At 58.3% G+C, this 26,470-nt stretch overlaps 2 protein-coding genes and 1 long non-coding RNA gene across 5 annotated transcripts in view; 1 reads left to right on the forward strand and 2 right to left on the reverse strand.

Annotated features, from left to right (window-relative positions):
* The first annotated feature begins 4,906 nt into the window (after window positions 1-4,906).
* Window positions 4,907-10,069, forward strand: ASB6 (ankyrin repeat and SOCS box containing 6). 2 transcript variants are annotated; one of them, XM_032981531.2, is made up of 7 exons: window positions 4,907-4,947; window positions 5,690-5,914; window positions 6,360-6,541; window positions 6,956-7,062; window positions 7,169-7,277; window positions 7,783-7,869; window positions 8,069-10,069. In XM_032981531.2, the coding sequence occupies exons 2-7, from the start codon at window positions 5,802-5,804 to the stop codon at window positions 8,743-8,745; spliced, it is 1,275 nt and encodes a 424-aa protein (XP_032837422.2). In that variant the 5' UTR covers window positions 4,907-4,947; window positions 5,690-5,801; the 3' UTR covers window positions 8,746-10,069. The 2 variants fall into 2 exon arrangements, with proteins under 2 accessions (XP_032837422.2, XP_042642809.1); XM_042786875.1 differs by lacking the exon at window positions 4,907-4,947 and having other exon boundaries at window positions 5,257-5,914.
* Window positions 10,070-10,741: 672 nt separating this feature from the next.
* On the reverse strand, window positions 10,742-14,332 carry NTMT1 (N-terminal Xaa-Pro-Lys N-methyltransferase 1). 2 transcript variants are annotated; one of them, XM_042786980.1, is made up of 5 exons: window positions 14,296-14,332; window positions 13,162-13,226; window positions 12,150-12,345; window positions 11,670-11,922; window positions 10,742-11,233 (listed from the first exon to the last, which is right to left on the reverse strand). In XM_042786980.1, exons 3-5 carry the CDS (start codon window positions 12,309-12,311, stop codon window positions 10,977-10,979), a joined length of 672 nt encoding a protein of 223 aa, XP_042642914.1. In that variant the 5' UTR covers window positions 12,312-12,345; window positions 13,162-13,226; window positions 14,296-14,332; the 3' UTR covers window positions 10,742-10,976. The 2 variants fall into 2 exon arrangements, with proteins under 2 accessions (XP_042642914.1, XP_042642915.1); XM_042786981.1 differs by having other exon boundaries at window positions 12,150-12,351.
* An 8,591-nt stretch (window positions 14,333-22,923) lies between these two features.
* Window positions 22,924-26,470, reverse strand: part of LOC116958830 — a 36,387-nt gene continuing 32,840 nt past the window's right edge. The window contains exon 4 of the long non-coding RNA XR_004405486.1: window positions 22,924-23,080. This is a non-coding gene — a long non-coding RNA (uncharacterized LOC116958830). The remainder of the gene's footprint in view (window positions 23,081-26,470) is intronic.

The following is a 26,470-nucleotide window of genomic DNA, read 5'->3' on the forward strand; positions in this document are numbered from 1 at the left end:
ACCCACTGGTGATGTGCCTGGCCAGTTGGGGCTGGAGGGGGCTGGAGCAGCGAGGACCCCTGTCCTTCCCCCAGCATTTCCCCCTTGGCCCCGAAGTCTGGGAACATCTTGCTGTGATTAATTGGGGGGGGTGGGGGGGCTGTGGGGCAGCTGGTCTTGGCACATGAAGGGATGAGGGTTGGAGGGGGAACGGAGCAGCCCCGGCCCCATTTATAACCCTCTTCCTCCTCCTTGTTCAGGGCCAGACCTTATTCTTGAACTGTCTGGCTTTTCCAGGGGAGACGGCTTTCCCTCAGTTCACGGCATTAAATAATTAAATGGAGGGAATAATCGTCGGTGAAACCCCCTTGGGTTCGCACTTCCTCGGGCCCTGTGATTGCTGATATTTTTTTGGGTGAAATATGACCTTTTTTATGATCAAAGGGGATCAGAGTTCCAAAGGAAAGTAAAAAAAAAAAAAAAAAAAAAAAAAGAAGTAAAAAAAAAAAAAAGAGGGCAAGCATTTTCTTTTTTCCCAATCCTAGTGGTCTGGTAAAGTTTCTTTAGACATGCAAAGATTTACACACCTTTCTGCAGGGTGCCTTAAATTACCCTCCGACTCTTTACACATTTCCATGAGCAGAGTAAGAACAGTAAGTCATTGAGAAATTAACTGGCCTTTCAGTAATATCCCCTGTCGGCCTTTCAGAAGGAGAATGTCTAATGACTTTTTTGAAGTAGAGGTCAGGGTTTGCTTTTTTTAAATAAAACAATCTGTATTAATGCAATTTCCTTTTTAGCTGTAGGATTTGCCTTTTTTTTTTTTTTTTCCCCCAGCATCAAGCATCATTTTTTTTTTTAACTCTGCCAGCCACACAAGGCATTTGAAGTGAGACCCAGTTATTTGAAACCCACCCTCCTGGCATTTCCTAACTCTTGTGCAAGCTCTTTTTTGTTTTGTTTTGTGTTTTTTTTTTTGTTTGTTTGTTTGTTTGTTTTTTGTTTTTTTTTTTTTTTGTAAAAATTATGTTTTAAGTGATTAAAACTGGACCTTGGAGCTGGCAAGGTGACTCTTGACCATGCTTAGGGCAAAGCACGGGTGGTTTGAAGATGAAGCCAAGCAGGTTTGCTTTGCCTAATACCAAGCGCCTGGGTTTTGCTGAGCTGGCTGTGTGCTCAGAGTCCGGCTTTGCTGAGCCAGAGCTGTTGGGCTGATGAACCCGAGCAGCACTGAACAGCAGAACCGTGCCAGGCTCCTGGGGGTGAGGATCCGGCCCCCAGAGCCTGCCAGGTTTGCAGTTTGCAGCCCTTGGGATGAATGGGTTTCCGTTTGCCAGTCCTTCATCTTCCTCTCTTACAACAAAAAAACCCAAACCCACAGCATTATTTTTTTGTCATCTCACTTTGTTTCTTCCTGGGGGTTTCCTGATATTTCTCTCATGCTGTGATAACATCTTGCACTTCCACAGCACGGATCCAGAGGTGCTCTGCCCACCCAGCACCCTCCTCAGCCCCGAACGGCAGCAGTGGCTGGGGCGGGAGGGTGCAGCATCCTTGGAGCTCTGCTTGGGCTGGTGCTGCTCCCTGCAGTACCCGGGTGCTCATTTCTCCTTAAAATTCCCCAAATCTTGCCCTATGGATACTGTCTCACAGAGAAACTGGGCTGGCTTCACATGCCCCACGGGTGGAAGGGGGTTTCTTACTGTGGAGATGCACCTCTGCTGCACCATAAGGAGGATGCACAGAGTAAGGAGTAGAGTATGGGAGGTGGTGGGGGCTTGATGGTGCGTGGCCAGGACCCAGTGACCAGCTCTCGGGGCGAGTGGCCGGGGAACGATCCCTTCCACGACACAGGGGGAGCAGGGTGGCCTGCCCCTTCGGCTTAAATCGGAGCCATGCCCAGCCCTGTGTCCTGCCCGGGGCTGGGGACCAGAGCATCCCCATCCTGCCCCCGGTGCTGAGCGGACCGGGGTGGGCCAGGGCTCGGGCCACCAGGCCCACGGGGGTGACAGCCAGGGGCACTTGCTGGAAGAGTCCCCCTGTGCTCAGCCCTGCCGCTCCCGGCAGGAATGGTATTTATCTATCCACTGAGCAATTCCTCTTCCTCCCTCCATCCCTGCCAGACTCCAAAAGCGCAGCGTGCCCTGGGATAGCTCCTCTCCTCCTCCTCTCCCCTCCAGCTCTCACAGCTCCCTGCTCCCTCCTAGCTCCTTGTCTCTGCGGTCGGTGGCATTATAAAACACCCCAGCCAGGCCCTTGGTGAAGGTTTTTCTCCCAGCTTTCTTATTCCCTCTGTCTTTTTCTTTTGCTCTTTCTTTCTCTCCTTCTTTCTTTCCCTGCCAGGAATCCCAGTCCCAGATGAACCAATACTCCGTGGCTCTGCTATTTCCCTTTTATTCCCCCCCTCCTTCAACAGCGAGATGGGAAAAGAGTGAACTGAAAAAAAAAAAAAAAAAAAAAAGAAAGAAAGAAAGAAAGAAAAAAATCAAAGCTGCACATATTGGATCCAGATGTGCTTACAGCCCTTTCCAGCAATTTAATTAAATTCCCCCAGACAGCCAGGAGGATTTCTTAATGATCAAATTTCCCTGGCTTTCCTCCTAAAATGCCCCTCTTTCTTCGGCTGGCTGTTGCTCTGTCTCCCTGATGGATAGCCAACTCACATTCTTCCTAGTCCGCCCCGCCAAGGCGATGGGGAGGAAGGGGGCAGATCCTGACGCTGTTATTTTAGCCGGGCACTCAAACTGCGCCAGCGATGTCCCTATTTGCAAAACAGATCTTTTCACCCAAGAAATGTGGGGACAGGGAGTCGCCTCCCCGGAGGCTGTGGCTCATGGCACAGCCACGGCAGGACCGGGGCAGGGATGCTCCGGGGAAGGTCTCCCGTGTGCCCGGCCCTGCGCTGGCCTCACTGTGCTGATGGCCAGGGAAGGGTTTCAACCCTCGGGTCTCTGATCTTGACACCTCCCAGGGCTGGGTTTGACCCCACGCTGCACCCCCAAAACCTCCTTTCCAGCTGGGGGGTGTTATTAGGGTGGGGGCAAAGCCTCTGCGGTGCTCACAGGGTCAACTCTCATCCCCAGGGCCAACATGGCTGGGGTCAGAGGTGACAGTGGGGGGACCCACGCTCACCAGCCCTCCTTTCCCAACCAACCGTGGGGAATGCAGGGGGGGTGTGTGTGTCCCCCCGAAACGGTGTCTGACAGAGGGATGGACACTGCACGGTCCCCACCAGTGCCACGCAACTGGGGGACAGTGGCTGTGCCCGGTGCTGCCACCCCAACTGCGGAGAGTCTGGGGTTTTACTGAAGCAAAGAGGGTTTGGGCTTTACCCAGAGCCACGCAGGCATCAAACATCCTCCACGCAGAGGGAGAAATCCTCGCTCCCCGTTACTCCTCCTGCTGCATCTCCCCTCCGGTCCCTGCCCAGGGCGTTTGCACAGGATTATTTCCACCCCCACTCAGGACAGAATGGAGATGCTGCCCCTTCAAACCCGACCCACGGGGGCCGCTGGGCTGCGAGGGGGACCCCACGCGCCGAATCCCCGCGGCACCGGAGCCAGCAGCCACCCTGCAAAGGGCTTGAGACCCCCTGCCCTGCCGTGAAGGTGGTTTTGGGGGGCTGTGGGCACTGGGGTCCCCCACTCTGGCACCCCACTTTGTGTAGGGAAGGGAAGGGTGGGAAACACGGGGGGGAGCGTGACGGCATGTCAGAAAAATGCCCAACTGGCGCAGCCTCCTCGCCCCCTCTGCCCCCGGGCCACGGCTGCCTGCTGAAATCTGGAAGCGCTCCATCAGAATAAAATAAATACGTAAATAGGAAACCCAAGGCGGCTTCAGTTATTGCCGGCTCTCCGGAGCTCCCCGCGTCTGGAAATTCCACCAGAATAATAATAAAAATAATGATGATGATAATAATACCAATAAATCCTGGGCTAACGCCTCCCCCAGCAGCTCGTTCAGCAGGAGAGGGTGTGGGGGTGCTGTGGGCAGCACCCCCTCCCCCCCGGAAGCCCCCAAAATCCCCCGAACCTCTGAGCCTTGGGGGGGTGGCAGCCACTCGGTGTCCCCTCCCCAGCACCCCCAGCCCATCCTGGGTGGGTGTGGGTATTCCCTGCAGTGGGTGCTCCCGGGAGAGCAGGGTGCTGGCTGGGGAACCGGGCTGGTGCCTGGCGGAGGGGGGGGGGGGTGAGGGGAGGGGTTGCACGATCACATGACACCCCCAGACACACACCCACTCCCACGGGTGGCAGAGCTGGAGCTGAAGCCATCCCAAGCCCTGGGAGGGGATATGCAGCTACGTGCGTGGGTGTGCATGTGCGTGCACACCTCGTCGGTGTACTAGCTTGTGCACGCGTGGGCGTGCCCCCCCTTTTCCCCTTCCCCCCCCCCCCCCCCCCCACTCCGTGTTTGCGCCGTGTGCGCCGTGCGCGCGCGAGCAAGCTGCGCGCATCTGGGCCGTTTTGCGGGGGTCGTGTCTGCGCACGGGGGGGGGGGGGTGGGGTGTGGAGTGGGGGGTGGGTGGGTCGTGCACTCGCGTGTGCCCAAGGGGTGGGGGGGGTTGCCCGCGCACCTGCTCCCGGGGTGCGCGCCGAGGGGGTGCCCGCGCCGTGGGGGGGGGAGGAGCGTGGGGGCAGTGCCCCGCGTGGAGAGGGGGGGTGGGTGTGCCCCGCAAGGGGGGGTGGGGGGGAGGGTGTCCGTGGGGGGGGGGTGGGGGGGAGGGTGTCCGTGGGGGGGGGGGGGGGGTTGTCCCCGCCCACCTGCCGCGCGCGCCCCCGCCTGCGCGCGCTCCCGGCGCGCCGCTCCCGGCCGCCTACTGCCCCCTGCCGGCTGCGCCGCAGCCCCGCCCCCCAGCGAGGCCACCTCCCCCACGAGGCCACGCCCCCCACGAGACCCCGCCCCCTAACGAGGCTCCGCCCCGCCCGGTACGAGCGGTGGCTTCCGCTTCCGGCGGCGGGGCCGGGGGAGGTGAGAGGGGGCGCGTTTCGGTGGGAGTTCTGTGGGTGGTTGTTGGGGCTTCCGGGTTTTTCCCCGTGGAGTTTTGGGGTGCGGGGCTACATCCGCGTTCGCCCCGTGGGTTGCGGCGGGGTTCGGAGCCGGTGGTGTCCCGGGGGCGCCGGGCGTTGCCTGTCCCCCAGCCCCGGGGGTGCTGGGGGGGAGTTTGTGGGCCCCAGCGCTCACCCCCGTGGGGCGCAGTGAGATTTAGGGGCCTCTCGGTCCCCTCCGCGGGGTTGTCGCCCAGGGGACTGGGAGGGTGAGGGGGGTTGGGGACCCCCACGCTGGCTCCTGGGGGTCGCAGGGAGTTACAGGGTCCCCGGCCTTGTGGGGGCTGCTCCAGCCCTGCTCCGCCCTCAGGGTCTGCTGGTTCCGGGCACCCCGGAGCGGTCGGAGCCCCTCGCTGCTCTGTCTGTGCTCCCCCCGGGCACCCCCAGCCTGGTGGGGGGCTTGTGACAGAGCCTCTGCCGAGGGGGTTTGCCCCGAGCCTGGGCTCCGCCTGGCCTGTTTTCTTCCTGCATCCAGATAACTCCCAATTTGTGACTCTGTACGCTGAAGATAATTTGAGTAACACCTCTGTGGCGTGAAGATCCCTGCGCTGGTCTTTGTTGCGTTTTAGAAACGCGCAAGGAGGGAGGGAGGCAGGCTGTGGGTTTCTATTAAACACAAAATTGCTAGAAATGCTTGGTTGTTTTTTTTTTTTTTTTTTAAACAGGAGGGAAAAGAGCTTTGGAAACTGGGGTCTGCCTGCTAGAGTCCTGCGTGGGGGGAAGACACCACTGCCATGCTGGAGGCCCCTGGGTGGTCTGTGCGTGGAGCAGAGCACGATGCCTTTCCTGCACGGCTTCCGCAGGATCATCTTCGAGTATCAGCCCCTGGTAGACGAGATCTTGGGGTTGCTGGCGATACAGGATGCGGAACGGCAGAGTGCCCTTGAGAGGTAACTAGACGGGACTGTGAGCAGAGCTCCGGGTCTTAAACACCCTCGTGGTGTTTTAGGGGGTGACAGCTGAGGCTCAGTGATGCCACCGAGGTCAGACACAGCATCAACTGGGAACAAACCCCAGTCCTGGTGAGCAGCTCATACCACGGACCCTCCTCTTGCTGCTGCTCTTTGGGAACGTGAGGGTGGATCAGAGCAAACACAGCAGCTATGTGTGCTCCCCAGGAGCAGCCTGACCCCTGGCAATAAACCCTAAACTGGAGTTCAGCTGTGCCCCTGATGCTGTGGCATAACCCCACAGCCAACACATTAGAGCCCTGGTGGTTATAAGACAAGACGGGAGACTAGGGATTTTTCTTCTTCCCTGATGCTACTTTGACCCTTGCACATTCCCAAAACCTGCTGTTCAACTGAATAACTGGCTGTTTTTGTGCATCTTAAGCCCTGCCTGTCTGGGCAGCGACAGGAGCCAGCTCTCAGCTGTGAGACGAGTCTTGGAGAGGGAGACCCACTCCCCGTTTTATCAGGAAGGTGTGAGCTATGCCCTGCTGAAAGTCACCGAGCTGGGGCTCGTCCCCGCTGCAGAAATCCTCCTGGAGTTTGGAGCTGACCTCAGCTTTGAAGGTGAGGCTGGTGGGATGGGAGCTGGGCCTGGCCGGGAGGAGCCAGCTGGTGAGAAGCCGCCCTGGGAGGCGGTGAGAGCTGGGGCAGAAAAGGGATGCTGTTAGCTCAGACCCCCCCACTCTTTGCTGGGATAGCGTGGATGTGACTTGTGGCAGCCCTTGTCCAGACCCAGCCCCAGGGATAGGTTGGGGGATGGCCAGGGGCTTGGGGGGACCAGTTTGCAGCTTTGAGGGCTTTTGCCAGAGATGGGGTCATTGCGAAAGCAGGACCTGGGGTGTCTGTGACAGCCCTGTTCTCACGGGCATCGCTGAATTCATGGGACCCTCCCCAGCTGCCTCCTTCCACTTTTAGTGGGTATCAGGGCCGTTGTGGGGAAGCCCTTAGTTCTCTCTGACTCTGTGGTTTTGTTCTCAGATCCAGTCACCTACTACACCCCCCTGCACATCGCAGTGCTCCGCAACCAGCTGGACATGGTGGAGCTTCTGGTGCACCACGGGGCTGACATCAACCGGAGAGACCGGGTACGGGCTTGGCCGTGCTGAGGCCCCTTGAGAAATGGAAGCATTTACAAATAGTCTTTTAATACTTACTAGTGTTTTGTTTTTTATTTCTTCTTGGTCTGTGCAGATCCATGAGAGCAGTCCCCTTGATCTGGCCAGCGAGGAGCCCGAGCGGTTGCCGTGCCTCCAGCGGCTGCTTCAGCTGGGGGCCAATGTCAATGCAGCTGACAAAAACGGTCTGTGTGCCCCGTCTGGCTCCCCCAGCCTGGGTGCTCTCAGCAGTTGGCCCTCGTGGGTGGGCTAGAGCAGAGCAGTGGGTCTGGGACCTTCCATGTTGCTGCTGCAAGCGCTCTCCAGTTACAAACTGGTTTGGAAGCTGGGTGTAGGCTGTAGAACCTCCTTGGTGCTCTGTTTTTGCCTTATGTGCTGGTTCTGTCAGGTGCATAAGGGGGCCAGCTCTGCCCAGTCCATGGGAGATGAGATGGGGCTGTACCTCCACTCTAAAACTCACTGTACTGTGGCAAACGTGCCTTCTGAGGCCACCACCAGCCCCTTCATATGTGGACTGTGACCCTGTCCCCACAGCTGTGCACAGTCATGGGCACAGAGGAAGCCTGCCAGAAGGAGAAGGGTTGTCTCTCCCCATGTTTGGCCATCTGGTTGGTGGGGTGGTTTCTTTTCCTTCCTGCCTTTTAGGGTGTCATCCTATTTTCTTCTGACTGACCGATTGCTCCATTGCAGGAAAGACAGCGCTGTTGCACGCCCTCGCCAGCAGTGATGGTGTCCAGATCCACAACACCGACAGCATCCGTCTCCTGCTGGAAGGAGGTGAGAACAACCTTCTCCCCTCTCCATGCACAGTCCCTCCAGGCCTAGTGTTGGCTGATTCTTTGGACAGCACCGGGCACTGCCTCCCATTCCTTTATGTTCCCACTTGAAAAAGAATAAAGCCCAACAGTGCCAGTGTTAGTGCTGTCCTGGCCTCATTGTCTGCAACGCCAGTTATGTTGTCTGTCCCTTTCTCCAGGTGCGGACGTGAGGGCCGCCACCAAAGATGGTGACACTGTCTTTACTTACGTCATCTTTCTGCTGGGAGAAATGGTGTGCAGTAACACCGAGGAGGCACAGGTGATCAATCACTTCTGCTTTCGTGTCACGCAGCTGCTGCTAGCCCACGGTGCCAACCCCAGCGAGTGCCCAGCCCCCGAGTCCCTCACCCACCTCTGCTTCAAAAGCTTCAAACGCCACTTCCCGCTGCTGCGTTTCTTGCTGGAGTCAGGTGCTGCCTACAACTGCTCCCTCCATGGTCCCTCATGCTGGTCGGGCTTCCACATCATCTTCGAGTGCCTCTGCTCGCACCTCAGCGTCTCTGAAGATGACAGCTTCTCTACAGACCTCATCCAGAAGGGTCAGACTCTGCTGGAGCTCATGATGGCCAGTTCACAAACCATCCAGCTGCCCAGCAACTTTGAGGTCAACACCAGCAGCTGTAGGTACCACGGGGAGAAGATCAGGACTCTCTTCTGCTCTCTGAAGCAGCTGGAGCGCTCCCCTCAGGCACTGAAACATCTCTGCAGGGTGTTTATCCGGCAGCGCCTTAAACCGTGGCCAGTAGATGTCAAAATCAAGGCTCTACCTCTTCCAGACAGGCTGAAGTGGTACCTCCTCATTGACCACGCTGCTGCTGGGCACGAGGACCTCTGAGCCTGACTAACGCCTCTCTACCTCCCCACCTCCGTGGTCACGCTGTGCCTACAGCCACCAAATCTCTGCTCTGGGCCGGTTTTCTCCACAGCAAGAGGTGTTGCTGTCCACGCACACACCCACAGCTTGGCCGGTGCTGCCCACGGTGCATTTTGGGGCGTGTGTTTTTTTGGGTACGATGCCACATAGAGGCCTCTGGGGCATGTTGTGGGGAGGCAGGCAGAGCTCTGTGGCTCCCTGAGGGGGAAGAGAGCCCTGGGGAGCTGGATACTGGGGCAGAAAGCTGGTTTGTGTGGCTTTTAAGAAAAAGCCTGGCAGGCAGGACCAGCAGGGCAGTTGGGGTGGTGTGATTGGAAAGGCAGCCTGTCCTCTCTCCCTCCAGCCCTGCTGGGTCTTGGGGGGGTGAAGCAGTGCCTTAGGTGACCAGCAGAGTTGTGAGATGCCTGGGGGTGCAGGGAGAAGAGGTGTTCCCTGTGCCAGGAGAGTGCTGGCATTGGTGTCCTGGTGCTAGGGGTCTGGCATCTCCATGTGGATGCCTTCCTTGCTCACTCAGGCTTCTGAAACCAGGGCTGGGAGTGAGGGGAAGTGGGGCTGGCGGTGGTGGCCAGCTGCTCTGCAGCCTCTGAGTTTCTGCACCCCATCCTCCCGGCACAGAGGACCATCCCCCAAGGATATCTCAGAGGTGCTGGGCTCCAAAACAGACAAATGGATGTTTCTTGGCTTTGTGGTGCAATGCCTGTGCAAGGATGAGGAACGGGCAGCTAACTGCTGAGAGCCTTGGGCCTCCCCCCCTGTTCCTTGGCTCTCCCTTGCTGACTGCTCCCAGGACCGTGGTTTCCAGTGCCTCCTTCCCAGGAACAAGTTGCAGCAGGACTCGGCGTTTTCTTTCCAGCCTGCTACTGGAAGCTACAAACTCTGGGGCCACACATGGAGGTCCTGTGCCCCAGCCTTGCCACAGCTGTCTGGCTCCCCCTTCTAGGCATCTGCTTCTTCATGACATGCCAAAGACTGGCTGCAGAGCTGAGCCCCCCACGTTTTTGTTGTTTTTTGTTTGTCATGGGAGGCAAATGCAGAAGAGGATGAAAAGAGAAAGGATCTATTCCAAGTAGGTACAGTTTATCCCAGGTGGATCTGGGATCCACCTGCAGAAGAGTTGTCTCCCCCCATTGCCCTCCTGGCAGCATCTGAATTTTGCCTTCTCCCACCCTGTGGAACTGGAGCTGTGCATTTCGATGAATTGATGTTTAAAAAAAAAAAAAAAATGTGATACTCCCCTGGTGTCTGAAATGGGAAACGAGCAATTAAACAAGGCCTTTTATAATAATAAGGGTCTTGTTTCTTCTGCAGGAGAAATGGGGGCTCTGCGGGGATGGGGGGATTGGTGTGTGAGCCTGGCTGGAGGGATACGCGGCAACTGGGGTCTGCCTGTGGGCTCAGCCACCTGGCCAGTGGCCATGCCAGTGCTGGCCAGGTTGTGTTGTGTTGGGTTGGCACAAGCCAGCGGCCAGAGTTGGGCAAAACGATGCGGATACGACCGAGGAGGAGATGAGAGTGTTTCACAGCTGGGTGATGGTGTGGGGTGTTGGGGGAGCAGCTGTAGTGTTGCAGTGTTTGAGCTGGAGGTGCTGGGCACCCTGGGGGCCTGGGATTACATCCACCTCCCTTTTTGCTGCGTGTGTGGGAGACCTGCTCATTGGTTTAAAGGAGAGGCCCCCACAAAGCCCCAGAACCCGGTGCAGAGATTTCTTTCATTTGCTTTTACCCAGCTTGTTGCTGTGAGCAGCAGCAAGTTCAAGAGCAGGAAAGGGTCAAACACCCAAGCAAGGAAGGGAGCCCAGACCCTCACAGAGGTGCTCTGAGCTCCTGTTCACTAACGGGAGTCCCGTGCAGGAATTGTTCCTAACGGGAGCATGCCTCTTGTAGGGGAGACCCTCTTGCTCCCATACAGAGCCCCCGAAGGTGCATCAAGCCAACACAGCATCCAACAAAGCCCACGTGCAGAAGTGCAACAGCAGGAAAATGTATTTGGCAAACACCTCTTTTCACAAACAGCAGCAACTTGGAAGACAAAGCCCCATCCTTGACACCAGCCCTAGAGAGAGGGAGTTGTGACTCCCTCACTGCCGTCTGCCACCCCACGGTGAAGGCACGGTCCTCACCCGGCCCCGGTAGGAACCACCGTGCTGGCCCGTGCTCCGAGCTGGCCCTGGAGAGACCTTCTCCCGCCGCCCTCATCTCATGGCCAAGGTGTAGACGTGGTAGATCTCATCAGGGAAGTTCTCCTGGCGCTCCTCGGCCAGGAGGTGCAGCCCAGCTCGGCGGATGATCTTACGAACCACGTCCAGGTCCCGGCAGACGCTGCTGTCCACATCGTCCATGATCACGCCCTCCTGAGCCATGTTGTCCTTGATGACCACGATGCCATTGGGCCGCAGGCCAGCGCGGCACCGCTTCAGGAAGTCGGAGAGGTGGTTGTCGGTGAGATGTCCTGGAGGGGCAGAGCCGGGAGTTAGAGGGCACAGGGTGACCAGGGTAGGAGACAGGGAGGAGACCAGGAGACTGCGGTTGGGATCCCTCCTGATCCGGACAGCCAAATACTTGAGCCATTTGCAGGTGCAAGCTTTAGCTTGGGGGTGTGCAACTTGTGTCCCGCGGGCTCCATCCAACCCACACCTCTGCCCCGGACTCCGAGGGCGTGGGGAAAAGACCCCACAGTACAGTGCCCTCAGAGTGCCCCTCCATGGGGCAGCAGGCGGTAGGGGGTAGGTCCCCGACCCAGCCCTCCACCCATGCTGTGCTGCTCATCCTTAGGCACACCTCAAGCTGTTCTCCCTCAAGCTCTCCCCAGCGTGTGGGGCAGCTGCCTCTCGGGGGAAGCTAGACAGGACAGGCTGGCAAGACCCCGCAAGCCAAGTGATCCTCACCGATGACCCACTGGATCCAGATGACATCGTAGGAGCTGGGCTCGGGGCTGAAGTCCTGGAGGCCGCAGCAGAAGTAGTTGCGCACCCGCCTGCCCTCCTCTCCCAGGTAGCTCTTGGCCTTCGTGAGGAAGTCTTCCGTCACGTCCACCATGTCCACCGTCTTGAAGAGGGGCAGCAGCAGCCGCTTGGTGATCCGGCCGATGCCCGCCCCGCAGTCCAGAGCACGGGTTGTCCCCGTCCGGTTGGGACCGTCCTGGAACAACAACCATGAAGGGCTGAATCCCACCGTGAGGTACCCACAGAAGAGAAATGGGGCAACCATGCAGGGTGCAGCTGGGCTATGGGGGGGCCTGTTGCAGGGCAGAGCTCTCCCAGCACACACGCAACGGATGATCCCACGGAGCAACTCAGAGGGAAGAGCCCAGCTCCGTGCTGGGAGAAGGATGGGGCTTTGGGAGCATGACAGACTGTGCCACCTACCCGCAGAAACCTCTGCAGGAACTTCCTGGAGCTGTTGATGTCGATGCTGGAGATGTGGCCGTAGCCCCCCAGCATGCCGTCCACCGTGGCGGGCACATCCTTCCAGTACTTCTCCGCCTTGGAGTAAAACTCACACTCGTTCTCCACCACCTCGCTCGTCATGCTGGCTGAGGGGCACGCACCCACGCAGGACTCACTGCTCCTCCATAACAGGGGAGAAACCGCTGGTCAGGTCCGAAAGAGCCACAGGCGCCAAGCCCCCCCCGCAAACTGGGGAGGCAGGCGTCAGCTCTGTGAGTACCCCAATTTCTACTTATTACCCTTTCCCCCTCCCCAGGGCTATCGCAAACCCTGAAAACCTTCAGCTGAGAGCAAGAAGGAACAAAAACCTAAATCCTGATATTTTCTGGAGACTAAACAGCCCAAAACCCTGTCCCAGGCAGGGATGCCTCAGCCAGACCAGGCATCCCAGAGCCCTGCTCAGCAATACATCCAATTATATTATTATTTTCTTAAGGCTGAACCATCCTTTTCATCTACTCTGCCCTTCTTTCTCTGTCTTAACATTTTACAGATTACGTGTTTATTTGTGGCGACAGCCCCATCAGTCACCTCCAATTACATCTGGAGTTGCTAAAAGTTATCCTAAGCACCTACCTAAGGATTGTAAATCTCAGCCGTGACCATAAGTTAGATATTTGCAATATAATAAAGTCAAGGTATAATCAGCAATACAAGCTATAAATCCCCCCCAGACATCTCATAATTCAAACCACTGTGGATTTGATTAACTGCGGTGGGGATTAGAAACTAGATTTAAGGTGGCCGAAGGGTAAATTCAAGGACTTCAAACACCTTTACAAATAAAGAAATATATAGTGTTCGTGGCTCGAATTTGCTGGCAAATATCCCATTAGGTACAAAACCTTTTATATGGCAGTTTAGGCAGTTTCAGTGGCACCGTGTGGTCTTGAACAGCCTGGGGATGGAGCAGGGGGACGCAGAGTCTCACCTTACAAATCACTGGTTGAAATCCAGTTTGGCTTGGTGAGGCTGGAAGCTGATCTGTGCTGTGATCTAGAGGAAGGAAAAATGGGATTTTAATCCCAAATAACTGTTCCGGTCCCGTACGTGTGAGCGAGGCTGACCGCAGCCCCACGGACCCGGAGGCGAGAGCCACCCTGACCCCCGCTGGCACCTTCCCGGGGCAGTTGTGGGGCAGCAGCTGGTGCTGCCCCATAGCTCAGGGGTGGCAGGAGGCTGAGCTGTGGGGGCACCCGCTGCGTGGAGGGTTTGTGGCATCGCTGCTGTCTGAGCTCAGGGGTTGGGACCCAGGTTTGCCCTCCCGGCAGTGCCACCCCTTCCGTGGCCCTGGGTTTGACTCGGTGACTCCCTGGGTGACCATTTTTAGGGTGTCACAGGGCCACCAGCACAGGTGCAGAGCACCCAGCGAGGGCTCTACCCACCAGTACGGACCCTGGTGCTGGCGTCCCCCCTCCCTGCAGCCCCGAGAACCCCCCAAAAGGTGGCAGCTCCCCAGCTGATGCACGGGCAGGTGACGGCAGTTACTTGCCCCACTGACCTCTTCAGTCGGGGGGGGGACAAGGTCACACCAGCCCTCCCCACGCTCTGGGTGGGTGTGGGGGGGTCACCTCTATGTGGGGCCCATTCCTTGACCCGTTTGCAGGCTGGGGGGTGGGAGGGAAAGAGGGGGTGCAGGCGGAGGGGGTTCTCAGGACCGGGGGGGGGGGGGGGGGTGTAGCTGTGTGCACCGCCGCGGGGGGCACCGGTGTCCCATCCCCGGGGGCTGGGGGGTGGGGGGGTGTTACCCCAGCCCGGTGCGAGGGGGCGGTTCTCGGTTCAAGGCCTAAACCGCCATTTCCCCTGTACCCCGCCCCCCCCCCATCAGGGCTGGGGATCGCCCGAGCTCCACGAGTGCGGTGTGGACCCCCCCCCCCCCCCAAAAAAAAAACACCCTCCCCACTCCCCAGGGAGCCCTGCAAGGCCACAGCCCTGCCCGCTGGGTGTGGGGGGGTGTCGGATCCGGGCCCTGCAGCTCCCCCGGCCCCGGGGGGGGGGGTGGTGACCGGTCCCGCCCGCTCCCTCGGGCCGGGCGGCCGCGACCCCTCGGTTCCCCCCCGGTTACCTCAGGCGGCGGCCGTGCTCTGTGTGTGTCCCCCCCCCTTCCCTCCCACCCCTGCCGTGACGGATAGCTGCGGACACCAACCAGGCGGCGGCGCTCTGGTGACGTCACAGTGAGGTCACCTCGGGGGCGGGGCGGGGCCTGTCTCTCCTACCGGCTGTCCGCGGGGGGGCGCGTCCGTTGTGGGGCGGACGGGGACGGACTGGGGGGGGGCAGGAGGGGGCCGTCCCGCCCCGGTGCGGGGCCCGGCGCCCCCCGAGGTGTGACCGCCCCGTGTCACGAGTGGCCCCGGAGCTGCCGGCCGTGAGCCCGGCGCCGTGGGGCTGGGTCGGGGGGCAGACGGGCGCAGGAGCACGTCAGCGGTGACACGGTGACACACGGCGGGGGGGGGGGGGGGGGGGGGTGGCACCGGGATGGCAGCGCCCGGGGCTGCCGGTGAGGGCGGCGGGCTCGGGGTAACCGGGCCAAGGCAGCCGAGGGGGTGTCGGGGTCGGGCTGCCCGCCCGGTCCCGGCCCGGCCCTGCCGCTGTCCTTGTCCCAGCCCCGTCCCGTTCCCACCCCAGTCCCGCTGCTGTCCTTGTCCCAGTTCCATCCCAACCCTGCCGCTGTCCTTATCCCAGCCCCATCCCGGTCCCATCCCAGTCCCACCATTGTCCTTGTCCCATCCCAGTCCCATCCCAGTCCTGTCCCAGTCCCATCCCAGTTCCGCTGTTGTCCTTGTCCCACTCCTGTCCCAGTCCCGTCCCAGTCCCGTCCCATTCCCGCTGTTGTCCTTGTCCCAGTCCCGTCCCAGTCCAATCCCGGTCCCGCTGTTGTCCTTGTCCCGGTCTCGTCCTGCCGTTGTCCTTGTCCCGGTCCCGTCCCGGTCCCGCCGTGTCCCGCCGTGGCCGCACGGGGGCGCTGTTGTCCCGCCGTTGTGCCGCCGCCGCGGGAACTTCGCCGCGTCCCGCCCGGGGTGTTGGGGGGGGGGGGGGGGGGAGGGGGGCTGAGACCGGCCCCTTCGGGGGGAGCTGCCGCCCACCCTCCCCCGGGATGGTCTCCGGTGGGGGGGTAACAGCCCACCCCATCGCCTCCCGTCTGTACCCCCCAGCCCAGCCCCACGGGGTTGACCCCCACGCCCCCCCACTCCCGTGGATGGGGACCTGCGGTGCCTTCGGAAGGGGATTGCTGTGGGGACAGTGACAGGGACAAAACTGGGTTGGCTGCAGCCGTGTCCCTGAGGAAAGGATGGCGGTGTGGATTCTCTGGTGTCTAATAGAGGGTGAATCCTTCCCTCAGTGGGGCGCCGGCCCCCTCCTCACTTGCCCCCGCCGGACACCAACTTGCACAAAACCTGTAGGAACAAAATCTGCTTGAAATCACCCAAAGTGATCGGAAGGGACAATCCTGCATGAGTACCGGGGGAGCGGGCCCCGTTCCTACCCAACCAGCACCCACTTATACCCCAAAATGTCCTAATGGCCCCAGCAAGGACTTGTTGGCCCCAAAGCAGAGCTGCTCACCCCACGGCAATCCAAAAATCCATGGCACAACCAGGATGCGACCTCAATGCCAGAGCACCTTGCCATCCTTCCGCAGTGCCTATGTGGAAAACGAAGGGACACCCCATCTTTGGGCAAGCAGCCGTCACCCCAGGACAGCTTTTGGGCGCCCAGGTCCCTTGAGTCCCTGTGAAAGGACCTGAGCGTGCCGGGGGCGGCAGCGACCTGAGGTGGGGGCTGACGGCAGGGGCTGGGAGAGCCTGTTCACTTGGCTGCAGAGTCGGGAATGCAGCGAGAGCATCTCTAAGCACAGAAAGCACCGCTTTTGTCCCATTTTTACTTTCCAGATTTTAAGGAAATTAGGGTATCCATCACCAGGGAGGGAACACTGAGCACAGGGCAGCAGCATCTGGCTGCTCCTGGGATGGGGGGGTGTTTGCAGAGGTGCAAGGAGGGGGTGAGCTGGCACTGAGCATCCTCCACGCACAGGCACCTGAATGACCAAAACCCACCAGTTTTCCCCTCACTGAAGCCACCGGTGGCCATTGCATCACTCTGGTCGTCACCTGCAATTTCAAGCAGGCCATGAGGCATCTACATCCCATCCATGCCACCTATTTCCCATGAGAACCCGAAGTATTTGCCCCCTTCACTTCCTCAAAAGAGACATTTTTCCTTTTATTTTTCACTGTGCTGCACTGGGGCTCCTGAAGACCTTTTCCATTAAGCCCCAGCCACTCCCCTCCATCCTTCCCCACCGCCAAAGCCCTTCGTGGTGGTAGGGAAGGGACAGTGCTCCTGTCCCCACCCCAGGGCTGGGGCTTCGCATCAGCCTTTCAGGTTTCAATGAAGGCAGCAGCGGTTGCCTTGAACTGGGGGCCAATCTCTCTTGAAAATGTTCCCTTTGATTTTATATTATTGTTATTACTGAGGCAATAGAGTGTGGCTGAGAATTAAGAGAGGAAAAAGAAATCGGTTGACCATCCCTTGGCTCGCCACTCTCCTGAGCCCGGCAAAGGGACAGGGCTGGGGACAAGGGTCCCACCATCGAGGACGCTCCACTGGGTCCCATTCTCTGCTGGAGACAGGTTCAACCCTGGGGCCAGTTTGTGCAAAGCCAAATCTGCAAAAACGTGGCAGCAGCAACAGCTCCAGCCACGCCACAGAGCTGCCCGCTCCCCTCCTCGTCTCAGCTGCCTCCCCATGGTCACTGCTGCCGGGAAATGCTTTTCCTCTGACCAGTTTCAATCTTGTCACTCAGTAATTCCTTGTGCGACGAGACAGAAAACACCCCCCAGACCCCCTTCTCCAGCCCATTTGTTTCCCTGCACACTCTCCTCCTGCTCCCACTTACTCACCGCCTTTCAAGGTAATCACCGGCGCTGCAATCGCTCTTCAGGAATATTTTTTTTTTTTTCTTTTCCCCAGGTGCTTAATCACCCTTATTACCCTTTTCTGATTAATTAATTCTAATTAATTTTGCACTATCATTTTTGAGAAGAGGTGACCAGGACGGCACATGTTGTTGCAGGTGATTTGCAAGGCAGGTCCTGCAGCGCCGGCACAGCCCTTCCCTCGGCCGCATTTAACCCGGGTCTGGGCGGGCGCCTGCTGCCCTGTTTGCTGCCCTTACCGGCAATTAATAGAGCAACGAAGCTCTCCGAGGCCCTGGGAGGAGCTCCGAGGTACTTTGCTGGGACCCACGCGGGATGTTCCCACCTCCTGTGCTCTGCCGAGGCAGCGGGGTTTGACCCCGGCCCAACTTGCCCTGCATCCACATTTGCCCGGCTCCTTCAGCTGCCTCCGCCGCGCCGTGGCCAAGGCTTGGGAAGTCGGAATAAATTAGGTCAAGGCTTCTGCTCCGCCGAGAGCCACCAAGGCACTCAGAGGGGTGGCAGAGACACGGGTCCCTTTGTGCCAGCCATGCTCCGTCACTTCTCATTTTGCCACACCAGTGCCAGCCCTTCACTGGGTACCAGTGCAGGCTTCACCCCCGCGCTGCCCCGGGGCCTTTGGAGCTGAAACCTGACATGGTTTGGGTGATCCTGCCCTTAAAATAAATGCAGATGTCCTGGGGACAGAGGTCATCATGCCTTTGCTGTCTGTCCCAAAAATAACCTCTGGTCCTTAACTCATCCCCAGCGCCCAGCAAGGAGAGGGGCCGCAGGCTGGGGGTCTGCGGCCGCGCTTGTGCCCAGGAGGTTTGTCAGGGCTTCCCGTGTCCCTGTCACTGGCCACTGGTCTCTGTCCCCAAATGGAGATGGTCAGGCACTTCTGCTGGCCAGGTGGCTGCCCAGCACCGCTCAGGACTGGGATCATCCATCCCACCTCGCTCCTTCAGCCACTGGCTCTCCCCGGGAGGCTGAAGCATCATCACTGAAACCCCCTGGCAGCCTGAAATAGATAAAGTATATTTATTATCTATAGTGTAATATAGGTGATATACTATAACCTGTATGCTATATACTAAATAATAGATATAGTGCATATATATATATATATACAAATTCTATGCATTCTGTGTGTGTATAATATGGTGAGTATAACTGTGTATATACACAGATATACAGTGTAAGCAGACCATTTATGCTTATATGTATAGACATACATGCATACAGCACACTATATACAACATACATATATACACATATATTTACACACCAGATAGATACAGGTATATGGATATAGATATATGCATACGGATAAATATATATATACATATGTAAAACATTTCTGTATATGTATGTGTGGTGTAGTTGATATAGTGGGGAGAAAGAGAGAGAGTATGTGTGTGAGTGTAGTGCACAGTGAAGCTGCCCTGGCTCCATGGCCGATGCGGGGCAGTGGGGAGAAAGAGGAAGAGGAGGGAGACACGGAGGAAAGAGCACAGCAGAGAGAAAGAGGGAGAATACAAACTGCTCCAAGTTACGAGAGCTCCTCTCTTTGATTAATTGTACTTTCTGTTTGATAAATGTTACTCATGAGTATAAAATATGCAAAGCACTTACCAAGTTCACACTGTTTAAAGAACTCAACTAACTAAATTAAAATTCGATGATACGGACGGAGCCGCTGAAGAGCAGCGCGGCAGCTCGGGGAGCCCTGCGCCACGGCCACGCATCCCGCCCGCGCATCCCTTCCCCGCGACCCAAACCACGGCGGCCCCCAGCCCACGGGGAGGTGCCTTGGATGCGGCTGCAGCAGGTGGTTTTGGTGAGGCCCTGGGTTGGGATTTCTTGCGTGGCCCCCGGCCCCCTGGCTGAGTCCCTGCGTGGTGGCGAGGGGCTGCGAGGGCTCAGCCCGGAGCATCCTCTCCCCCTGCGGCTCGGCCTGACCGCGCGGAGCAGGGAGGGGTGGCCCCAGCGCTGCCTGAGATCGGGGGTGGGTGGGGTGGGGGTGCTGAATAATTTGCTCTAATTCCCAAGCTCCCACCCCTGTGGGTGGCAGCAGCCAAGCACCCAGAGCCAGTGACCCAGGGTGGCTCACTCAAGCCCCCAGAGCAGCGGGGTTTTGGCATTGCTGAGCCCCAAGGCAGCACCCCAGCATCCCACCTTGTGACCCCCCCACCGCGTGTCCCATCACATCCTGCCAAGCGTGACACCTCCCCAAACACCCGCAGTGCTGTACCCTCCCAAACCTGTGATAAAAACTAACTCAGCCCTTTCAGCTTTCCCGAAATGGCAGCTGAGCACCCCTGGGTGAAGGGCAGCCCCCCAGCGTGGGAAGGCAGGGGGACTCCGTCCACCCCCATGGGGTGTCTGCAGCCCTGCCAGCTCCCACCTCTGCCCCAGTGCATGGATGCGGCGTGTGCAGTGGGGGGATGCAGTGTGTGGTGGGGGGATGCAACGTGTGAACTGGGAGGATGCAAGTGTGTACACCGGGAGGATGAAATGAGTGCAGTGGAAGGATGCAGTGTGCAGCTGGGAGGACGCAGCCTGAGCACTGGGAGGTGCAGTGTGCACACTGAGAAGCTCCCAGTGCATGTTCCCGTGCCTGGCTTGCACTGCCCACGCTCCTCAGCCTCCCCCTCGGCCACCGCCGCCGTCCCAGGTGAGCTGGGCTTGCTGGAGCAGCTTTGAGCAGCAGCAGCACGTCAGGCAGGTAGCAGCTCCCTCCCGCTTGCGTGTGAAAGGAGAAAGAAGGAAGAAAACCTGGCCTGGATCCAGCCTGCCTGAGCACTTGCCTCTCTGGGAAGATTTAAGAGCCCCACTCAAGAGGTTTAAGCATGGCCCCAGAGCTGCCCGCTAAGCCCCATCGGGTCCCTCGGGACCCCACGCCGCCCTCACCCCAGCTCACAGCGCGGAGGCCACAGACCACTGGAAACCCCCGACTCCCCAAACCACCTCACAGGCAGGATAAGCCCCTCCAGGCAGCCCCGCTCCCTCCTCCTCCCACCCACAGCCCTGTGCCCCCAGCACCGGACCCCCCACGGGCAGGAGGTCTCCAGGCACAGACCTTCACGTCCTAATAACTCCGCAGCCTGAACACTGATGGAGCTGCAAGTTTATCAGTTTTTGTGATGCCAGCAAACCCAGCCAGCGTGTTGGTGCTGATGGGCCAAAACTCTTCATGTTTTACTGCCCAGGGGTATTTCTTCACCTCCTCATTCTCCCAAGCCCATTCACAACCCTTCGGCCAAGCCGAGTTCTTGGGGAAAGAAGCCACAGGACGGGGACAGGCAGGACAGAGGGACTTGGCAGGTGGAAGAAGACTTTTTTTTCCCAAGTTAGTCTTCACCGGGCTGATAAATCCTTCTGTAAGGGTTGACCCCAGAACCCACTCAGCCCCAATGGGTAGAGACTAAAATGACCCACACTTTGCAAAACCTCCTGGGAGTTTTTGCCAGGGAGGGATGAGCTGGTGACCAGAGGCCCAGCCCTGATCCCAGCCCTGAGCCCCCGGCACGGCCCTGACCCCCCGGCACATCCCATTGCGGCACAGCTGATGCCAGGCTCAGCTTAACCTTGCAGTTTGAGCAATAATTTAGCCCCTGTGAACCCACCCGGCTGTAAATCCTGGCACAGACAAGTCCCAAACATTCATTTCAGGCAATGCAATTTGTGTCATCTCAGCATTAGCATTTACACTCTTATTAATTAATACTTGCTAAACTGAGACTAAAAATAAAGCGCTCGGCTCCTCGTCACATCGAACGGCTCTTTGCCCTCGCCCGGCAGCACGGCTGGGCTGTGGCAGGCTCAGCACCTGGCTGCTCCCTTCTCCATAGCCAGAAAGGAAGAATAAAAAGGGCTGTGTTGAAGCAGGAATCCTTCTAAAGCAAAATTCACCCCTTTCTGCACAGCCTTGGTGGGACAAACCGACCATCTCAGCTATTGCTAAGGGTGTGTGGCCACGTGCAGCTCGTCCTCAGCTCCGCTCCCACCTGGGACGAGCTGTGGGGTGACAGGGATGGCAGCACGTGCAGGATTTAACCTTTCTTTTCTGTTCCAGCTTCTGAACTGGTTTTCCTTTTGCTGCATTTTTTTCTTCCTGGGCTGGGCCGGCTCAGTCTCACTTCCCATTCGGAGCTGATTTAATTTCCCAGGCAGGACACCCTGGGAGGGCTAGTGACCAGGAAGGAAAAGATGAAGTGTGGTGGGTGCAGGTGGGCTTTTGTGCCTGCACACAGCCAGGACCTGCCACCGATGCCTCCACTTCAATCCCAAAGGCACCAGTTTCTGCAAAAGTCCCTTTTTCCCTCAGCGGGGCTGCTGTTGCCCTTCAGCATCCCTTTGGATGCAAAGCTACTGGCTGCACATGTGGGTTAGTGCTGCTGCTGGGGGAGCTGCAGCGGACAGAAGGGCCTGAAAAAGGGGTCAGAAAGGCTTTTGGGGAACCCCCGGGATGAAACCCGGCCAGGTTTGGGCACAGGCAATGGTGCTCCCCACCACACTCCAGCCAAGCGTTAAACCCACCAGGCTCCGTGTTTCCTCCCTTCCCATTTGCCCCAGCTCTTGGGCCCCCTTCAGACCTCGGCTAAGCAAAGAAAGCAAAAACTCAGCACAGGCTGCTTCCCATATAGATTACATACATTGCACCTGGATCTGTAGCACACAGGCCTACAGCACATACAGAGCCGAGGCGCACGGCTGGCACGGTGCCGGCTGGGTGAGGCTGTGCCGACTGTAGCTCCCCGATGCTATTGCTGGGGAAGGCAGTCTGGTCTTCAGTATTTAATAACATTAATAATATTTAGTAGTAATATTTAATAGAAATATTTGATAATAAAAGTTAATAATCAATAATAATAACAGCAGCAACAACAATAATAATAATAATTCGTTATTTAACCTTTATTAATGGAAACCCAAAGCCTGCAAATTTGCACAACTACAGGAAAGCCCCGGGTTACCAATCTGCATGATTTAAAACACGAAATCTTGCAAAACTTGGCCATGCCCTTGGCTTGGGTGCTCTTCCCAGAGCCCCTCAGCTTTCATGTTCTGGAAAAGTCCAAGCTCCAGCAGAGCAAAGCTGGAGGCCAGGATCCCACCCTCCTTTGCTGTGCCGGGACAGCCCGGTGTGGAGTTGGGGGGCAGAGGGGCTCCCCCAGCCCCGGCTGTGGGAGGGAAAAGCAGATGCCCAGGTCCCCTCTGAGTTGGGGTTGGGTACCGGAGCCGGCAGCACCAGCAGCACTTGGTGATGCAGCATGGCTCGCACGCATTGGGAGTGAATGTTAATGGTACTAAGCTCCTGGGAGAAATGATCAAATTCTCTGTATAAAGCGGGGAGGAGAGGAAGGGGAGGGGGAGGAAGGGAAAATAACTCCACAGATTAATTCTGCTGATGAAAATTAAAATCGGGCATCGCCAACCCAACCCCAGGATGAGCTGCTTCGGAGGCACAGCTCAGCTCCCACCTGGCCACAGCCACCCTCCAGGGTCGGCTCTGCCCGAGCTTTGCTCCTGCTTGTTCCCCAAAAGCCCCCAGATCTGCTAAGCCAGCAGCTCCCTGCACAGGTAAATGTGCTGCAGCCTACAGGGCAGGATCAGGCCCTGGGGCTGCGCAGGGATGGGCTGTGAGCACCCTGGCTTGAAGAAGGTTTATCTTCATCCCCAGTGCCTTCACTTCACCCGGCTTTACCTGCCCAGAAGGCAAGTCAGAGCACCCAGAATTGTGAGATTCGTTTCAATGCCAAAGATTAAAAAAATGAAATGTTGAAGGCGTTTTATTTATTTTTTAATGAACTGCCTGAGTTTGGAGCCTTTAAAGACTTATTTTCCCCAACTCTGTGCCCTCCGGTGAGGATGGCTCTGAAGGTCCTCCTGGTCTGAAACTCAGCAGTGATCACAGGACTCCGGGAGCTGCTGCTTTAAAAAGAAAACCAACTTTAAAAAGAAAATAAGGTAAGAGTTTGGGAGTGGGCTGTGCCATGAGCTGCTGCAGGATCCGACCCTCCCGGCCAGCAGCTCCCTCCTGCTCTGCTCCTGAGGAGCCCGGAAAGTCCTGTGGGAGGGACGTGCCTCCAGCATTCCCAGGGCGGCTCTGGGGGCACGAAGGGACGTTCCTTGGCTTGGCCAGCCCCGGGCACATGAGAGGGCACCGAGGAGGGCACAGGGCTCTGCGCCGGGCAACATGGTGAAGCCTCGAGCTGGGGTCAGGGCTACAGCAATCCTGGGGGTGGGCACCCATGGGTGGGACCCCCCTGCACGTCCCACTCCGCTGCACCCCGCCTTCCCGCTCCCCTCCGCTCTGCCGCCAGCCGTCCCCTCTCCCCGGCTGTGATTTCATTTTGATCTCGGGCTGCTTTCCTCCCTCCCTCCATCCCTCCTCCCTCGCTCGCTGCTGCCAAGTCCGCAGGTTCCTGCTGTGACCTTGAGCTGGTTTCTGGAGCTGGTTGTGGGTTTCTTAAAGGAGCCGTGGGGGCTCCCACCGCCCCTCTCCTGCTCCCCCAAACCCCAGCCCAGCCACGCACAGGTAGCCCTGGGGACGGGGGGTACTGGAAGTGAAAGTAGGGGGGCCCCTGAGGGCACAAAAATTAGGAGAGGGTGGAAGTGGCCAATTCTGCAGCCACAGAGCCACGGCTCGGCCACGCTCACCACTCACCCCTGTGTTTCCTCTGGGGCCAAGCAGCTGCTGGAAGGGGGTTCCTGGCCACCAGCCCCAGTGCTGTGCGAGGGGTGGAGTGGGCAAAGCCCCCGCTTGCCCGTGGTACCCAGGGCTGGCGGCAGCATGGGGAGGGGGAGCCCGGTGCTGGGGTGCTTAGGATAGAGGGGTGCACCCACCTCCCAGCATGCTGGCAGGTTGGTGGCCCTCGCCGGCGGCACGGTGGCCCTCGAAGCCCCACGGCCTCCAGCAGTGGCAGGGAGAGCTTGAAAGCGAAGGCGGCAGTGGCTGCTCCCGGCTCCTTTCCGAAGCCGAGCCAAGGGGCAGCCGGCAGCCCACCCGCCACGAAGACCTGCAGGGTAAAGCCTGCAGCCAGGGCCCTGCTTGCTTTGCTGGAGCACACGTGTGTGCACACACGCATGCACATGTGTGTGCATGCGTGTGCAAACAGCGTGGCTCCCTGCGGAGCTGGCGCTTGCACCCAACACTGGGTCTTGCATATAAACCCCAAATCCCACGAGTGTCTCCACGCCTCAGGGCGAAGGTGAGCAGTGCCTGGAGTTTCAGCAGGGTACAAACCCCCCAAACTGCCCTCACCCCAATTCCTAAAGGCACCTCAAACCCTTCCAGGAAGATCCTTCTCTGGGTTAAACCCCACAGGGGATGTGGCATGGCCTGGGGGGAACCAGCTCTTGAGCTGAGACTGAGAAGTCAAAAAGCATCTCAAAGTGCAAACAACTCCCGTGCAGATGTGCATGTGGAGACTCCAATCCCAGGAGCAGAGGTGTGCCTGTGCCTATGCCATGGGGGTTTTAAGCCACAGTTTAACTAAGCTGGACAGGCTGAGATTTCAGCCTTGCTTGGCCAGCCCAGGCTGTACTAAAAGCTCCATCAGCTGGAGAGGACCCCAATCAATAAGCGCCTTCAAGGCAAGTAATAAAACTTTGAAATTATGCAGGCAGTTCTTGGCGCTCCGCAGCAAAGGTGGTGTTTAATTCATGGGGACAGTCTCGGGGAACCAGTGAGGGGGGTCTTAAATTAAGGAGAAAGGATGAGGGATTGCACCGTTGCCCTCTGCACTGGGTGACCGGTGCTTGGATGGGCTTGGAAGATGCTGCGGTGACAAACCCACCGCTGAGCCTTCCTCACTGCGGTGCCCAAGCGCAGCACCTCGTCCAAAAGCTGCTGGAGGTATCAGAGACATCCAAAGGTGCCCCAGTCTCCCCCCTTGTCTGAGCTTCTCTCGATCCCGGAGAGATGCTGAGCACGCAGCATCGCTCCCTGTTGCCCTGTGGGTGTGTGGATCACGGGACCTCACAGATCAGCCTGGGAACCCCAAAACCAAGCGCTACCTTGTGAGTGGGAACAAGTAACACCTTCTGCCCTGGACATGGAGCCAATGTGGCTCCTAATGGCATGGGAGGGAGCAGGAGGGATGTTCTCAGCCCCATCTATTATAGATACACATGGGGGAAACTGAGGCACGGTGGGGTTACAGAAGCAGAAGGGATAAAGGATAGTTACGGGAGAAAATCAGTAAGGCTGGTGCCCTGGTGCAGACCAATTGCTCAGGGGATGAAAACCTAGAGATTTCCCTCTGTATTGCTGTAAAAACAAGGGCCCCATTCGGATCACATAAAGGCATCAACAGGCCACCAGAAGTCACAGCCTGGTAGCCAGGGCAGCCTTGGGAGCCCCTGATCCTACCGAGGAGAGGAGCAGCCGCTCCTCTGCCACCCTCGTCCGCACTGCTGGACCGATGCTCTGCGCAAGGAGCCGGGTCCGACCCGCAGGCGACGGGGGACCAGAGCGCTCGGGGCTGTTGAGGCAGCACAGGAGGCTCAGCCATCGCTCCCACCACCACAGGGATGGCTGTGGAAAGCCTGAGATCACATCCCACCCGGTGTGGGGACACAGCCCAGCACCACGCCAGGAGGAGGAGGAGGAAGGATGGAGCGGGAGGAGGTGGGAGAGAGGGAAGAAAAGGAGAAAAATGAGTTTTCCTGCTGCCCCAGCGGTGTGGCGATTGATCGGGTGCAGGCTGGTGTGGAGTGGTGCTGAGAGCCTCATTCCCCACCGCCAGCTCACAATTATTGGAAAAAAAACCGGCGCTGCTGCTGCAGTGAAATTAGTTATTGATCTCTTGTCTGGGTGACAAGCGCGGCGCTCGGCTGCGGGGCTGTTCTCCCCGATGGCCGGCCCCGCAGCCTCCTCCGCTCGCCCCGCCGGGGCTCAGGACCCCTGGGCTGGCCCCTGGGCAGAGGCAATCGGGGGTCTTGGTACTCACCCCAGCCCCAAACCTGCTCCCCAGGGAGGTTTTGCCCACCCCACTGCACGCAATGAAGGCGTCAGCGGGAGGAAAAGGGCTCTGCCCCATGCAGGATGGGATCCCCAAGTGCTGACAGCCCCCCGTTTCTGCTCTTTCTAAAGCTTTGTGCCCCCACCCACAGCAATCGCCCACCCCTGCCAGGGCTCCCAGTCCTCAGGGATTGGGATCAGGGTGTCCTAGAGCCTCTTCCACCTCTAGATAACCTGGCCATCACAGAGGGAGATAAGGCAGCGGGAAATCAGGCAGCCAGAGAGCTTTTGTTGTCTGGAAAGGCTCTGCACATCCCTGGCTGCAGCCGGTCAGAGCGGCTGGACCGGCATCC

Source organism: Tyto alba, unplaced genomic scaffold (assembly GCF_018691265.1).
Source record: "Tyto alba isolate M040663 unplaced genomic scaffold, T.alba_DEE_v4.0 Super-Scaffold_11, whole genome shotgun sequence".
NCBI lineage: Eukaryota > Metazoa > Chordata > Aves > Strigiformes > Tytonidae > Tyto > Tyto alba.